At 45.7% G+C, this 14,597-nt stretch overlaps 1 protein-coding gene across 2 annotated transcripts in view; it reads left to right on the top strand.

The window, feature by feature from the left end:
• dock1 (dedicator of cytokinesis 1) overlaps window positions 1-14,597 on the top strand; it is a 350,480-nt gene that overhangs the window by 118,688 nt on the left and 217,195 nt on the right. For both annotated transcript variants that reach the window (XM_056297765.1, XM_056297766.1), the window contains exons 24-25: window positions 1,455-1,525; window positions 9,391-9,497. In XM_056297765.1, the coding sequence (XP_056153740.1) occupies window positions 1,455-1,525; window positions 9,391-9,497 (178 nt within the window). The remainder of the gene's footprint in view (window positions 1-1,454; window positions 1,526-9,390; window positions 9,498-14,597) is intronic.

The following is a 14,597-nucleotide window of genomic DNA, read 5'->3' as shown; positions in this document are numbered from 1 at the left end:
TATTGAATGATGTCGTCAATGTCCGATTTGCAGCCTTCAAAACTGCGTGTTTGTACCAGAGTTTTTGTGTATGTGTGTGCGTGCATGGGGGGGATTAAGTAAAGCACAGCAAAGTGATAAAACATTAAAGACGGCAAGATTTTAATCGAAATTTATAATTGCAGCCTTATTTTAGGACTCAAAGTACACATGCAGATAGTGTGGCTCTAATGTTAGTGTCTGATCCAGATTTTGGACCTGCGCATTTGAAAAATATGTCGGCCTGCAGATCTGATAGTGTGTACTGTGATGCCGTTTCATCCGCTGTGTTTATAACAAAGCACTTCAACCTTCCTACTAAAACAACCCCCTCAAAATGTCACTAATTAGCTGCCTGTCACATATTTCCAACAACCCCCCCCCCCCAACTAAACCGTGCTCTCTGACAAACAACGGCGGGCTACCGCGGCGAGTCCAGCCTGCCACATCTGTTTGGGTAATCAACCTGTGTGAAAGCGACTGGCACCGCCGCTAATGTGCACAGATGCTGTATAAACAACCTGACCCACCTTGGTTGGCGTTTACATCAGTCAGTCGGAGAGGTAGGTGTCAACTCTGATAATCGCCCCCCATTATTAAGATGGCGCCATAATCAGCCGCTCCGTTCCCGCCGCTGACGACTTCATTACGATACGGACGGGCCAGATCCCGGACATGTCAAATGGTGGCGCGATGGAGATTTTGCTCAACAATGGCCGCCGCGCACACTCGACTTTTCCCGGCTTATCTAACAGCTGCTTCTGCTCTGCCTTAATGGTCCAATTTCATTTTATCGCAAGATAAACGCCACTCACTGGCCTTTATGGATGCTTATCCTCAGATAGAAAGACGCAGACATTGACAGACAGGTACACATGGGAAAAGACACAAAGACAGATAAGAACACATTTCAAGAGTGGGGCAGAAGAGACCGGAGGTGGTTTATAGTCCTTTTCACATCCCCTTTGGTAAGTGGCATCTGCACTATTGACTGTCTGCAGGAGTGGCTGCTGGGAATGCCCTGCCCCTGGCTCTGAATGACCATCAGCCGCTGTAACCGATGGGCTGAGCGAAACTTACGCTCGGAAAATCACACAAAACCGCTGCTCATCAGATGAATACATTCAAGAGTTTCCTGAGTCTATTTCATTATGCGCCTGACAAAAGGCATATTTTTGTTCATCTAGCATGTGTGTCGCTGAGAGGCACAGAATTTTCATTAGGGAAACTGGCTGGGGTAAGTCTAGGCTGTGCAATGCAAAGTCAATTATATTCAAGCTACAAGACACAATTACACTCAACTCAGTGGAAATGTATTTTGACGCAAAACGATGTTCCACGGAGTAGCTTACTCATGTCTAAACAGTGACTTAACCACTATGTACAAGCCTAAATTGCCATTCTGATCATGTTTCCTCTGTCTTTCTTTGGTCAAGGGTGCTGCGCTGAAGTACATCCCCACCATTGTCAACGATGTCAAGCTGGTCTTTGATCCCAAGGAACTTAGGTAATTTAAGAACAATATGTTGCATGTTCCCATGCTTTGATATTGTCAGATGATCCCACAACGAACAGCTCCTGCTTAAGCTGGGTGCAGATAAGTTAAAAAGAGCTTGTCGTTTCTAGTGGAAGATGTGATTCTCAGCAATCTGTTCCTGCACCCTTTCTTTTCTGAGACCTGACTGTTAAATACATGTGCAGAATCCCTTGTCGACGGATTCCTCTGCACATGAACGGGGGCGCTTGTGCAGAGTAGCACAGCAGCTCCTCGAAGCCAATTCATTATATAGATGATGCTCAAATGAACTTAAACGTCCCTCTGCTGGGGGAAATGAAAAGACTGGTGTCGTTGGTTGAATTAAAAAAACCATGCTTCGATATAGTATGCCTAACAAACTGACTGAATATTATGGCAGTGTTGGGAGAGGTATAGACAGCGCTCATTCTCCCGGGTCCTTCCCTTTGGCTTAGCTCCGTTCAACCACTCAACGTTCACCAGATGTACCGCGATGGGAATTGGTTTAATCTGTGCAGGTTGCCTGGAAACCTGCCGTGGTTTCCCTCACCACCTCGATGACGCAGTACTTCGAAAATGCCGCACGCCAATTTAAGTGCAATGCTAACTAACATGGGCCGTTTTTCAGTGTAGAAAATGATTAGGTAGCCACATCAGCTTGGCTCTTGAATTTCATTTTCATGATTTATAAATATTATAAAAAATATCAAACCATCCCAACATTGTTCTACTTGTGTGAAATCACCTATGATTTATTGTTTATGACAACAGAATTTAGGCATACAACCCCCTTTCCTTCGAATTTAGGCATGTCTTGTGTCTTTCAAAGGAAATGAGATTCAAATCCTCTGACGATTCAAAAAAAAAAGAAGTCAGTTTATGTTTTGGCAAGCATTTTCCAAAACTTGTGAACTGGAAGAACGTGGCATTTCTAATAATGCCTCATGGTCGTGACCTTGTTTTGTGTGGGGTTTTTTTTGTCCCACCACTTTTAATCTCTCATGCTAAAGGGACAGCACACAGAGCGGCAAAATAACATGGCCTCATTTTTAAAGGATTATACTTACCCATTTCTAAGGAAAGAGTTTCCGATACGTGCACTGAAAAACATTGTGCTCTTCTAAGTGGGTCTCTCAAAAAAGCATCTTTTGACACAAATGTTTCATTTTCGGTCTGACATTTCATCAGAGCTGAAGGGTTTCCTCGTGATGAAATATTGATAAATGAGCTCGGCATTTATCCTGAGGCTGAAATGCATCTCCTGTACACGGAGAAGGGAGAGGAAGCACGGGAGGATGAGAAAGGCAGGTTGCTTACAACCAGACAGACTGAGTCTAATGGAAGTGAATGAGTAGGAGAGCACTCTTTTCCTAACGGTGTGATGTTTATTGTGCTGAGGGGGAGGAAAGGGTGGATGAAAAACAGAGAGGGAGAGACGTCAGTTGGAATCGGTACTCTTTGAATGACCAATGTAATGTTCTGGTCCTCCCATTTCAATGAGAGATACGAACTCAAAATGATCCGTTCCCATTAGAAATTGAACAACTGGGCGTCTGGGTGGCGTGGCGGTTTATTCTGTTGCCTACCAACACAGGGATCGCCAGTTTGAGTCCCCTTACCTCTGGCTTGTTTGGGCGTCCCCACAGACACAGTTGGCCATGTCTGCGGGTGGGAAGCCAGATGTAGGTACGTGTACTGGTCACTGCACTAGCGCCTCCTCTGGTTGGTCAGGGCACCTGTTCAGGGGGGAGAGGGAACTGGGGGGAATAGCGTGATCCTCCTACGTGCTACGGCCCCTGGCGAAACTCCTCACTGTCGGGTGAAAAGAAGCGGCTGGCGACTCCACATGTATTGGAGGAGGCATGTGGTAGTCCGCAGCCCTTCCCGGATCAGTGGCCGGGACGGCTCGGAAGATTGGGGTAATTGGCCAAGTATAACTGGGGAGAAAAGGGGGGAAAATCCCCCCCCAAAAAAAATTGAACAATGGGGGGAAAAAAGTCACTGTTTTAACTTAATGTTACTGGTCTAAATTCTTAAACAGCATGTAGTGTGAAGAGAAAGTAAGTGGTGTTATCTGATCAGGTATGTGTTGAGGGCCCTGAGGGTAAGAGGACTGACAACCAATGTTTTAGTGTTAGGTTGTGATGATAAAACTGAACAGGGGCGGTAGATCTAATTTAATATTTTGGGCATGATGCATACAATGGGGATGATGGGTTGTGGTATGGTGTATGGCATAGTGTATGGGCAATATAGTATATAAGCAATATGGTATAATATATGAGCATAGGTTGTTGATTACTCAGCCATAACAAAACTCTGGATAGTAGCAACATACACTACCGTTCAAAAGTTTGGGATCACCCAAACAATTTTGTGTTTTCCATGAAAAGTCACACTTATTCACCACCATATGTTGTGAAATGAATAGAAAATAGAGTCAAGACATTGACAAGGTTAGAAATAATGATTTGTATTTGAAATAAGATTTTTTTTACATCAAACTTTGCTTTCGTCAAAGAATCCTCCATTTGCAGCAATTACAGCATTGCAGACCTTTGGCATTCTAGCTGTTAATTTGTTGAGGTAATCTGGAGAAATTGCACCCCACGCTTCCAGAAGCAGCTCCCACAAGTTGGATTGGTTGGATGGGCACTTCTTTGAGCAGATTGAGTTTCTGGAGCATCACATTTGTGGGGTCAATTAAACGCTCAAAATGGCCAGAAAAAGAGAACTTTCATCTGAAACTCGACAGTCTATTCTTGTTCTTAGAAATGAAGGCTATTCCATGCGAGAAATTGCTAAGAAATTGAAGATTTCCTACACCGGTGTGTACTACTCCCTTCAGAGGACAGCACAAACAGGCTCTAACCAGAGTAGAAAAAGAAGTGGGAGGCCGCGTTGCACAACTGAGCAAGAAGATAAGTACATTAGAGTCTCTAGTTTGAGAAACAGACGCCTCACAGGTCCCCAACTGGCATCTTCATTAAATAGTACCTGTTAGAGCCTGTTTGTGCTGTCCTCTGAAGGGAGTAGTACACACCGGTGTAGGAAATCTTCAATTTCTTAGCAATTTCTCGCATGGAATAGCCTTCATTTCTAAGAACAAGAATAGACTGTCGAGTTTCAGATGAAAGTTCTCTTTTTCTGGCCATTTTGAGCGTTTAATTGACCCCACAAATGTGATGCTCCAGAAACTCAATCTGCTCAAAGAAGTGCCCATCCAACCAATCCAACTTGTGGGAGCTGCTTCTGGAAGCGTGGGGTGCAATTTCTCCAGATTACCTCAACAAATTAACAGCTAGAATGCCAAAGGTCTGCAATGCTGTAATTGCTGCAAATGGAGGATTCTTTGACGAAAGCAAAGTTTGATGTAAAAAAAATCTTATTTCAAATACAAATCATTATTTCTAACCTTGTCAATGTCTTGACTCTATTTTCTATTCATTTCACAACATATGGTGGTGAATAAGTGTGACTTTTCATGGAAAACACGAAATTGTTTGGGTGATCCCAAACTTTTGAACGGTAGTGTACATGTTGTGCATACCCACTTGCCTCCAATGTCCTGTTTGTTTTTCCATGTATTTCTTCTTCTTCTTTTTTTTTTTTTTGGCTTTTTGTTTTGTTTTGCCTTCTTTTATTTATTTATTTTTTGATTTTTAGTGAGTGATTTATGCAAGTGCTAGAAGCTGCTGTGAACCGGACTCAAATTCCTCATCTGCATAGGCACACTTGGCCAATAAAGTGGATTCTGGTTCTGAATTGGAAATTTAGTCAAAAGTTTCTTCAGTAGCACAGTAGTTTTTTTGCACATCTTTGACGACCAAATGTGAATGTAATGGTATTTCTCTCCTGACAATTTGCCTTTTCCATCAGCCTCCCTGTCTCTGCTTAGCAGGTAGTATCTGCACTGCCTCGGTCAGTGTTTTAACATGCAGCCCCAGCTGAATAGACAGGAGCGGCTGAAGGGTAGTGTAATTCCCCACTCCCCTTAAGGTCGGTGCACTGCAGCACATTTGCTGATAGTTTTCAATGCTCTGCGGCTCCGTGGCGCCTTATCGCTGGAGCCTGAGGGCTGAAGAGCCGGCGCCTGCTACCCAAGTGTAACACAGTGCCAACCCCGGCCCTGGGGCAGATGTCCTACTCAGCCACCCTAAAGCTGATTTCCATAGTGGACATTGACACTTTGGCATCTCTGGTTCCAGTGTAGCAGCGGTCTACGGGTCAGAGGCATCCACAGGCTGTTTATGCATGAGGGATTCGTTTTAGCTGAGTAGGATGTTGTGTGTCTGTTGTGGATAGATCGAAACTTTTTTGATCCCGAGGGAAATTAAGAAGCAGTCCATACATATATCTGCAAATCTATGTGTCCATCTATGTGCTGGTGTATGTATTTACATATCTGTCTCTCTGCCCTAGTTAGGTCTAACAATGCATCATACACTCACTGGCCACTTTATTAGGTACACCTTGCTAGTACCGGGTTGGACCCCCTTTTGCCTTCAGAACTGCCTTAATCCTTCGCGGCATAGATTCAACAAGATACTGGAAACATTCCTCAGAGAGTTTGGTCCATATTGACATGATAGCATCACGCAGTTGCTGCAGATTTGTCGGCTGCACATCCATAATGCGAATCTCCCGGTCCACCACATCCCAAAGGTGCTCTATTGGATTGAGATCTGGTGACTGTGGAGGCCATTTGAGTACAGTGAACTCATTGTCATGTTCAAGAAACCAGTCTGAGATGATTCGAGCTTTATGACATGGCGCGTTATCCTGCTGGAAGTAGCCATCAGAAGATGGGAACACTGTGGTCATAAAGGGATGGACATGGTCAGCAACAATACTCAGGTAGGCTGTGGCGTTGACACGATGCTCAATTGGTACTAAGGGGCCCAAAGTGTGCCAAGAAAATATCCCCCACACCATTACACCACTACCACCAGCCTGAACCGTTGATACAAGGCAGGATGGATCCATGCTTTCATGTTGTTGACGCCAAATTCTGACCCTACCATCCGAATGTCGCAGCAGAAATCGAGACTCATCAGACCAGGCAACGTTTTTCCAATCTTCTATTGTCCAATTTTGGTGAGCCTGTGCGAATTGTAGCCTCAGATTCCTGTTCTTAGCTGACAGGAGTGGCACCCGGTGTGGTCTTCTGCTGCTGTAGCCCATCTGCGTCAAGGTTCGACGTGTTGTGCGTTCAGAGATGCTCTTCTGCATACCTCGGTTGTAATGAGTGGTTATTTGAGTTACTGTTGCCTTTCTATCAGCTCGAACCAGTCTGGCCAGTCTCCTCTGACCTATGGCATCAACAAGGCATTTTCGCCCACAGAACTGCCGCTCACTGGATATTTTCTCTTTTTCGGACCATTCTCTGTAAACCCTAGAGATGGTTGTGCGTGAAAATCCCACTAGATCAGCAGTTTCTGAAATACTCAGAACAGCCCGTCTGGCACCAACAACCATGCCACGTTCAAAGTCACTTAAATCACCTTTCTCCCCCATTCTGATGCTCGGTTTGAACTGCAGCAGATCGTCTTGACCATGTCTACATGCCTAAATGCATTGAGTTGCTGCCATGTGATTGGCTGATTAGAAATTTGCATTAACGAGCAGTTGGACAGGTGTGCCTAATAAAGTGGCCGGTGAGTGTATGTGGTAATGAAAAACAGCAGATTGGGCATCCGGGTGGCATAGCGGTCTATTCCATTGCCTACCAACATGGGGATCGCCGGTTCGAATCCCCGTGTTACCCCCAGCTTGGTCGGGTGTCCCTACAGACACAATTGGCCGTGTCTGTTGGTGGGAAGCCGGGTGTGGGTATGTGTCCTGGTCGCTGCACTTGCACCTCCTGTGGTTGGTTCGGGTGCCTGTTCAGGGGATAGGGGGAACTGGGGAGAATAGCATGACCCTCCCACACATTACATCCCCCTGGTGAAACTCCTCACTGTCAGGTGAAAAGAAGCGGTATCGGAGGAGACGTGGTAGTCTGCAGCCCTCTCCGGTTCGGTTGAGGGGGTGGAGCAGCGACTGGGATGGCTCAGAAGAGTGGGGTAAAACAATTGGGGAGAAAAAGGGCGACCCCCCCCCCCTCCCAAAAAAAAAACAGGACGTTAATGACTAGCTGACCAAAATTTTTTTTTTCTGAAAACATTTTTCTTGTTAGGAAAAAGTTTGGTCATGAGTGCTTGAACACGGTTGGTAGTGCATTACAGTATTTTTGAAGCTTCACCTCTTCTCTGTTCTCTGTCAAAGATTGTGGTGTGTGTCAGAGCTCATTCAGTGCAGCGGCTGCTAGCCAGGGGTTTGAAAAAGACCCAGCGAGGAGCTCCTTTTAGTCATGCACATCCGGCAGCCGGGGAGCTGCAGTCTCCACAGACATGTCTTAGCCAGACAGGCTCTTACCTATCTGTGCCCCCGGCTTCTCCTACACTGCTGTCACAGCCCACCTTGGGAGTGTGTGCGTGTGCATGTGCGTGTGCGTGTGTGTGTGTGTGTGTGTGTGTGTGTGTGTGTTAGTTGTGTGGGGGCAGCCTTTGATCTGAAGAAGATACCCTGATGCTTCTTCCTTTCTCTTTTTTGTCTGTCTCAGCTCTTTCTCATCTTCTATTTACCTGTGCACCTCATATGTGTATATATATATATTTATTTATTTATTTATTTGATTTTTCTCTCTCTCTGTTTGCTCTCTGTTAAATATCTCGCCTCCGGGGTGCCCTGGTGGCTCACCTGGAAGAGTACGTAAGGCGGAGTCCTTACCACAGCGGCCTGGGTTCGAATCTGGCCTGGGCCCTTTGCTGCATGTCATCCCCTCTCTCTCCCCCGCCTTTCCTGTCTCTCTATCAACTATCGCTGTCAAATAAAGGCGAAAAATGCTAAAAAAAATTATATAGTAAAAAATTTAAAAAAAAAGTCTCCTCCAGGGAAGGAGGTCAAATTGAATTCATTTCACTGTATTCACTGGAATTAATTAATGTAAAAGTAAAGCGGTTTTGGTAATTAGTTGCTGAGCAATGAGTTATTTTTAGGTTTTGAATCTACTCACTAAATGAGTTCGATAGAAAAAGAATTGACGTGCTTCGCATCTTTCCCTCCATCCACTGCATGGCGTGCTGCCTGAGAGGAGCACTCGCCCAAACCAGGGGAGACGTTCAGTGGCAATCTGCCACACGTTCCTTCTGCCCCCCTCTGGCCTAATTTCAAACTTTGGGTACTGTTCTCTTTCTTACCATGTGCTCCTGCCACCGCCCTCCGCCACTCATTCCCTCAGCTCTGACAGCAGTGGTCAGTATGAGGTGCTCACCTGGCAGCGATGCATAGGCGAGGCTTTTCTTCTTCCTCAGCAGCGGCAGCGGCTGTTGTTCCTGCTGATTACCCGCGCCAGGCAGCGTGGGAGGCAACTAAATTGGGGCCACATGGGTATCGCCTTTCATCCTCCGCCAGAACCTCTTCTCTCCTCCTTGAGCCTCAGCTCACCAGCATAACAAGTACCTGGCCTCCGAAACCAAGGCAAAAGACAATTCTGTCTGTGCATGAATGCAGATTTGTCTGTCAGGGACAAAACTGGTGGCTGTGCATTGCTTCTGTCATGACATCACGAGCTGCAAGTTGGTCGCCTTGAAATGTGGAAATTTGCAGAGCAAAAGTAGGTCAAGGATGGTGTATATTAAGTGAAACCCTTTTCTATGTTGCAACTTTATCAGAGCGGCAAGACTTCTGACAAGCGAAGTCATTTGAGTTTTGCGGGATTCAAGATTAATTGTATGTAGTGACAGGCTTAGCCACGGTGGGGCTGCTTGACCAATTTAACCTTTATTTTTCCTGTCCTGCCTTTGTCCCCACAGCAAGCTGTTCACAGAGTTCATTCTCAAGGTTCCTGTGGGGCGCCTGGTGAAGCAGAAGCTGGACTGTCTGATCGACATTGTCCACAGTGACCTCTTCACTCAGCAGGGTGAGAACACACAAACGCACACAAATATGGAAACCGGTTTCAGTACCACCACCACCCACACACACACATACACACGCACTAATTTCCATGCACCCTTGCACAGCCACATTAATATGGCAAGTCATGCAGTTGCAGACATAGGCACGTGCACCACCTGGCTCTCCCATGGGGGCCTTGCGGGAGCTCACGGTAAAGGTCATTGATGAGGCGTAGTGGAAATCCTCCCTGTTATCTGAGGGAGTTAAGCAGACCCACTACTAATCCTCTGTATCTACACACCCCATACGTCTACAGCAGAATGTCAGCACTCCCCTCTACTCGATCTCCAACTCTCGGCGCTCTCTCCCTTTTCTTCCTCTCTCTCTCTCTCTCTCTCTCTCTCTCTCTCTCTCTCTCTCTCTCTCTCTCTCTCTCTCTCTCTCTCTCTCTCTCTCTCTCTCACACACACACACACACTTTGATTCTTTCCCTCTCGCGCACACAAACTGATGGAATACGCTACATCTCCATTTCACCCTCTATGCCCCTCTCTTTTACACACACACACACACACACACACACACACACACACACACACACACACACACACACACACACACACACACACACACACACACACACACACACACACAAGCACAGCGTGAAGAACCTGGTCAGCGTAGGGTGTGTGTTTGTCATGTGGTTGCGGTGTTTGAGATGAGGGCAAGACTTAAACCATTCATGTAGGCCCTGAAGGAGTGGTTGATGAGAACCTGTTCATCCCAGCCTCCTCGCTACCATGCCAGCCTTCTCATTTCCCATAGATGCAGTCTTGCCACAACCATTATCCGGGGCCCGGCGAGCAAGGTGACTAAGCTTTTTGTCACGTCTGGCAGACCTCTCGGCTGAGGATAGGTTCTTGATCCAAACATGCACATATACATAAATTCATATGTGTGCATCTGCTTCTGAGAGGTGGCGAGACAAAGTGCAAAGCTCTTGACAGGAGAAAAGCATGAAGGTAATTCAGTGTGGCTGGCGCAGAGGGCAGGCTCCCCAGAGCAGTCGACTAATGCGGAGGAATATGGCAAGAGCTGCTTACTTCCCTCTGTTGTGAGCTGATGTTTGGTTTAGCACGGAGAGGGTACAAGTGAAGTGTGTCCCTTAAAATAAACAATACCTGACACTACATGTGCAGCTAAATCAGTGGCCGGATGCTTTTAATACTTTGTACCATATTGTTTTATACATTGCTTGTATAATAGATGGATGGATGGATGGTTTGAATTTCTATTGATGCAAAAAGCACAGCACAACGGCTTGTTGGTCATCACTGCATGAAAAGAAGTGTATCTGGACTGGAATACACCTGTGTACTCCCCGATACTCCACAGATAATCGGATGTATCCGGCAGTTTGCTGCCCTGTTATGCGGACCGGAAAACTCCTGGATATGTACCAGATCTGATGCTGTGATAACATGGTGGGCCCCCTGATGTTTGGAAAAGGTTTACTGATCAGCAGGAGAACTATTGCTGAGGATGTACATATAGACTATCCTGCTGCTCATCCGCTTAAAAAACCTCCACAGGCCAGTTACTTTGAATATGGCTGATAAACTCTTGAGCTGCCCTGCAAGATCTGCAAAAAAAAAAAAAGGCCATCCTCGAAATGGCCTGTCCTCGAGTAAAACCATCCCGTTCACGTCAGCATTACACAGCATACCACCTCCTGTTGTTTTATTATGGTTAACTGCCACTGTGATGAGCATATGAGCTGGCCAGGTACTGCTTAACGGTGGCCTAATTGGCTGCACTAAGTGCCCGCTGTGTTATTGGACATGTTAATTATGGTCCAAGCCCCTGGTGGCCTCGGATAAGTTCTTTGGCCAGCAGATCCCAAGGTGACCCGAAGTGGACTGCTCAGAACCTTATGCTACCCAGCGAGAGACAGATGCAGAGTCATCAATGTGGAGTTGGTTACCAATTTTTTTGCTCTTTCTTCAAATACGTTTGGGCTGATGGCAAGTTTTAACATAGAAACAGTCCCCCCCCCCTTTTCTGCCCAATTGTACTTGGCCAATTACCCCGCTCTTCTGAGCCTTCCCAGTCGCTGCTCCACCCCCTCTGCCGATCTGGGGAGGGCTGCAGACTACCACATGCCTCCTCCGACACATGTGGAGTTGCCAGCCACTTCTTTTCACCTGACAGTGAGGAGTTTCGCCAGGGGGACATAATGCGTGGGAGGATCATGCTATTCCCCCCAGTTCCCCTTCCCCCCTGAACAGGCACCCTGACCAACCAGAGGAGGCGCTAGTGGCAGCGACCAGGACACATACCCACATCTGGCTTCCCACCCACAGACACGGACAATTGTTTCTGTAGGGATGTCCAACCAAGCCGGAGGTAACACGGGGATTTGAACCGGTGATCCCCGTGTTGGTAGGCAACGGAATAGACCGCTACGCTACCTGGACGCTCATAGAAAAAGTTTTCATGTAAAAGTGTGTTCCAGATACAATGTGTGTACCTCAGTGCGCCAGTAGGTCCCCAATGGCTTAAAGTCCCTTTAACCCCTAGTTTGTTTAAAACTGAAGTGCCGTGTGTCAGGTGTAAATGATATGCTTGTGATACCTCAAAGCACACACCCACCCTAACCACAGACAACAAAAAACAATAACAACAAAACAAAACAAAACCTTAATGGACAGGGAAACTAGACAACGTTTTTTTTTGGTGGGGGACAACAATGTGTCACCTTCACAGTGGATAATGTAAAAAGAAAGTGTGGGACAAGCACACAAATCACTTGCAAATTGGCTTGCTGGATGAGAACAAATATGTCAGCTGCTCCCCTGGTCTGTGCTAAAGAGGAGGAATCAGTGTTGCGACTAAAATCTGTTTGCGTTGGAAGTTTGTGGAGAGTGCTTGTGGCCCAGCTCGATAGTTCCAGTCTGCTTCTCTTACCCTTCACCCCGCTCTACCAGCTGTTTGTGTGTGTATGTGTGTGTTTGTGCATGTGCTTGTGTATGCATACAAGTGCATGTTTGTGTGTTTGACAGTTTTTTCTTGGGCATGTTTTTATTCTGGTGGTAGTACGTGTGTGTATGTGTGTTTGTGTTTGTGTGTGTGTTTACATAGGAGTGTGTGTGCATATTTACATTGGAGTGTTAAGAGTTTGGAGGAGCAGCGAAAGGAATGAGGTTTGGAGCTCTTGAAAAACAAGGTATTAAATGCCCTGCACAATGCTCAACACCCTCAGATGGGAGATTTGCTTTTGTGTTCAAATTGTGGAAGATTACCAAGTATGTGTGTATACACACACACACACAAACACACACACACACACACACACACTTTTCCTCCAAGCCTTTGCGGGCAGCTTAGCCTGCTGTCACACAGTGCCACACATATTTTAATGCAGACATGGTTGTCACTTCATATCAGAGCTAGCTTAAAGTTGACCAGGCAGATTCTCACTGTACATAACATTTCATTTCAGGTATTTATCAATGAAAGCTTCATGTGAAGAAAAGCTCCACTGTAGAGCAGCCTGACCTCACTGCTGTCAGTCACAGCTCTTGAGACCAAGGCGGAAGTGCTACTGCGCTGCTCACTGGATCTTTCTCCAGATCCATTGAATTTAGGACTGCTGCTAATTTTTGGCTGGACCAGACTTACAAATGCAATTGTCGCTGACTGACTGACTGACTGACTGATAATGTCTGACACATTGGGCCACTGGATTAGGTGACCAGCAACGTCACTGAAGTTACACAATTGGTCAGCTGAGGGCCGAGAGGCATGAGGGAGAGTGCGCTGTTAATAAAAATCACTCTGACAAAATATTCATTATTCACGAAAGGATTGTGCGGCTTTTGCGGCCGCTAAACCTGCACAAAAGGAAACCGTTTAATTCTCAAAGCTCACGCAAAGGGTGAAATGCGCCCCTAACTGCGCTGCCAAGCAAATAGTGTCTTGGTGCTCTGGTGCTTTGTGCATATTTAAACTCGGTATTATGCATAGATTTAGCACAAAATTGGCTGCTCTTAATGCAAATGAGCCTCATTGCAAAACACCAGTGCTTATAGCCACACGCTGTTAGAGTGAAAATTGTTAGCGTGTTAAGAGAGTCGATGGTAACTGACGCCCAAACTTTCCAGTGATCATGGCAGCAGTGATTGTAGCCAGGCCAAGGCATCATCATGCCAGGCGTGCTTGTGAGTGGATATTTCGAAGGAGAATATCCCTTTTTGATTTACCTGAGACTGTAATTACTCGCCAATACAGGTTGCAAGGTCAAACAATTCTTGCTATATTTGATGACAGCAAGGATGACATTGAGCCTGCCTACTGTGTTCTTAGCACAAAGCCACCATTTATGTTTTGCCACATGGATAATTGCAATCAAATGCAAAACAAGAGCAAATTGAACTCAGCTGTGAAACTTTATGAGCGTGTTTGCACTGTAATATCATTAGCACAATATCTTTTGTGAGTCGGACCTTGAGACGGAGCAGATAGTGGTTGCAAGTGATGTGCCATTCATGTTGCTATCAATGACTGCAATCCGTTATTTGTGAATTTGCCTCTCAATACAGAGTGAGTCTTGGAAAAATGAGAGACATCCGCAAATAGAAACAGATGAAAGTGAAGAGGGAGTTAACAGATAATTAGAATAGTTATGATTACAATCAAATTAAGTTCTCTTTCAAATCAAACATCTCAAGATATGAGTGGAAAGTATTGTTCTTGCAACTGTATTCATAACCTTTATTTTTTTATTTTTTTTACTCAAACGTAGCTTAACCATGTCATGTGATATGCTACTTCAGTACACTTTAGCAACAAATATTACTGGGACCACTACAGAAAATGGCAGGTGAACATTTAATATCCAGGAATTCACATTATAGACACTACCACTGACTAGCACTGTAACAAATTGGCCACAATTTCGAACATTGACCGTACACAGTCCAGCCTTAATAAAAGGTTCCCTTTCAGTCGAGTCACTCAGTACAACAAATATTGAATGGGATATAATGCCCTCTTGAGTCTGGCTGAAGACACCTCTATTCACGCCTGAAAGGCAATGATGCGTGGTGATGCTGGGTGGCCT

Source organism: Lampris incognitus, chromosome 17 (genome assembly GCF_029633865.1).
Source record: "Lampris incognitus isolate fLamInc1 chromosome 17, fLamInc1.hap2, whole genome shotgun sequence".
Classification (NCBI taxonomy): domain Eukaryota; kingdom Metazoa; phylum Chordata; class Actinopteri; order Lampriformes; family Lampridae; genus Lampris; species Lampris incognitus.
This window is presented reverse-complemented; position numbering and strand designations above follow the sequence as displayed.